At 43.2% G+C, this 1,850-nt stretch overlaps 1 protein-coding gene across 3 annotated transcripts in view; it reads left to right on the top strand.

The window, feature by feature from the left end:
- The first annotated feature begins 369 nt into the window (after positions 1–369).
- LOC112141366 (PI-PLC X domain-containing protein 1) overlaps positions 370–1,850 on the top strand; it is an 11,586-nt gene continuing 10,105 nt past the window's right edge. The window contains exons 1-2 of one of the 3 annotated variants that reach the window (XM_024264497.2): positions 398–985; positions 1,061–1,152. In XM_024264497.2, the coding sequence (XP_024120265.1) occupies positions 1,074–1,152 (79 nt within the window). In that variant the 5' untranslated portion in view covers positions 398–985; positions 1,061–1,073. Of the gene's footprint in view, positions 1,153–1,850 lie in introns of all 3 variants that reach the window. The other 2 variants (XM_036217047.1, XM_024264495.2) reach the window with 2 other exon arrangements.

The following is a 1,850-nucleotide window of genomic DNA, read 5'->3' as shown; positions in this document are numbered from 1 at the left end:
GAACTGGGTGGATAGTGGGCGGAGCCAGGGGAGGGAGGGGCGTTTATTTTGAGTAAATTTCTTGTTTTGAGTGTGTTTGTTTTTAAATATTTTGCTTTTTTACTTGCTGTAAGTACAGCGCCTTGTGTTTCAACCAAATGAAAGGCTTTACAAATGAACAAAGTTTGAGTTTGAGTACCGTTGCGCCCCGCATCCTTCTCACTTTATTTCTAAGGGAGCGTCCAGCCACCATCTGGAGCAGGGGTAGGGAACCCTGGTCCTCGAGAGCCAACTTTTCTGCATGTTTCCCAATATACCCAGCTCTGGCATGTTCTTCCACATGTTCTGGACACACCTGAACCAGGTAATCATCATGAGTCCCTACTCATGATGATTACCTGGTTCAGGAAAGATTCAGCAGAACTCTATCAGAACTCTAGCAGAACTGCGTTTTCCTGTCAGCTCTGTGCTTCTGCTCACACTTTCCTTTGGTGTTGGACACTCTCGCACATGTACGCCATGAGTTTTATTCCTCTTCATGAATTTTTCAAAACAGATCCAAATCTGTGAAGTTCTGAGGACAGCATCATGACCTTTGACCTTTAGTTTCCTCCAGGTGAGTTTCAGGGGTTCCTATTTTTTCTATCTCACTTATGGAATTCATGTTGTTTCTATCACAGTTTGATGCTCATTTTCTCGCCTGTCATTTATTACCGATGCTTCTGACTCGTGGCTGAGGATCATGATCACTTCCTGCTGTTCATCCTGTTTCAGCCTCTGGCTTTCAGCCTCAGGCTGTCACACATTTAGCTAACAGCAGATGTGAGGAACGTCCTTATCTCTGAATCAAACCTCCTGGAGGTACGAGTCTGAGTCTTCCAGCGTGACACTGGTCGGGCTTGTTGGACAGGTTGAAGATCAACCGTCAGCTGGCGGTCACAAACTGGTAACTTCACTTCCCTTTCAGACTCAAAGGACTGAACATTTGGGGCGGGATCGGCTGCAGGTTCGACGGAGGTTTGTCACTTTTTCACTTCTTGTGCAGACAGAGATCTTCTAAAACTTCCAACATCTCATTCAGGTTTTAGAGGAAAATGATGGAAAACAGTGACTGGATGTCAAAACTACCACCTCACCTCCACACCGTTCCTCTTTTCAATCTGGCTATACCAGGTAAGAAAATGAAAATACTCTCACTTTTAGAGGACTGATTCACACCAGCGTTCTCAGGGCTTTTATTAAACTCCAGATCTAATCCAGTAATCTAGATTACTGTTATGAACTAAGATTATCTGAACTATGATAGCAGTCTACAGAGAATGAGGAGGGACTTCTGGGTAATCCCTGCAGTGAGGAGGAAGACACTTTGAGGAGAAGAAGAGACCAAAACCTCCATTGAAACTGGATTTTGGTGGGGGAGGGGGTGTCAGAGTCTGGGAGGACAGAAAAAAATATTTGTTAGAAAATGTAAAAAACAAAACCAGGAAGGACAGATTTTCAGACACATGAAAGAAACTGCATGTTGGTCACACGAGTGCAGAGAGAACCAGAGGAGAACTAGAAAAGAACCAGAAGAGAACCAGAAAAGAACCAGAAGAGAACTAGAAAAGAACCAGAAGAGAACTAGAAAAGAACCAGAAGACAACCATAAAAGAACCAGAAAAGAACCAGAAGACAACCATAAAAGAACCAGAAGAGAACCAGAAGACAACCATAAAAGAACCAGAAGACAACCATAAAAGAACCAGAAAAGAACCAGAAGACAACCATAAAAGAACCAGAAGACAACCATAAAAGAACCAGAAAAGAACCAGAAGAGAACTAGAAGACAACCAGAAAATAACCAGAAGAGAACCAGAAGACAACCAGAA

This window comes from Oryzias melastigma, linkage group LG19 (assembly GCF_002922805.2).
Source record: "Oryzias melastigma strain HK-1 linkage group LG19, ASM292280v2, whole genome shotgun sequence".
Taxonomy (NCBI): Eukaryota; Metazoa; Chordata; class Actinopteri; order Beloniformes; family Adrianichthyidae; genus Oryzias; species Oryzias melastigma.
Note: the sequence above shows the minus strand (reverse complement) of the source record. Positions and strands in the feature narration are given on the sequence as shown.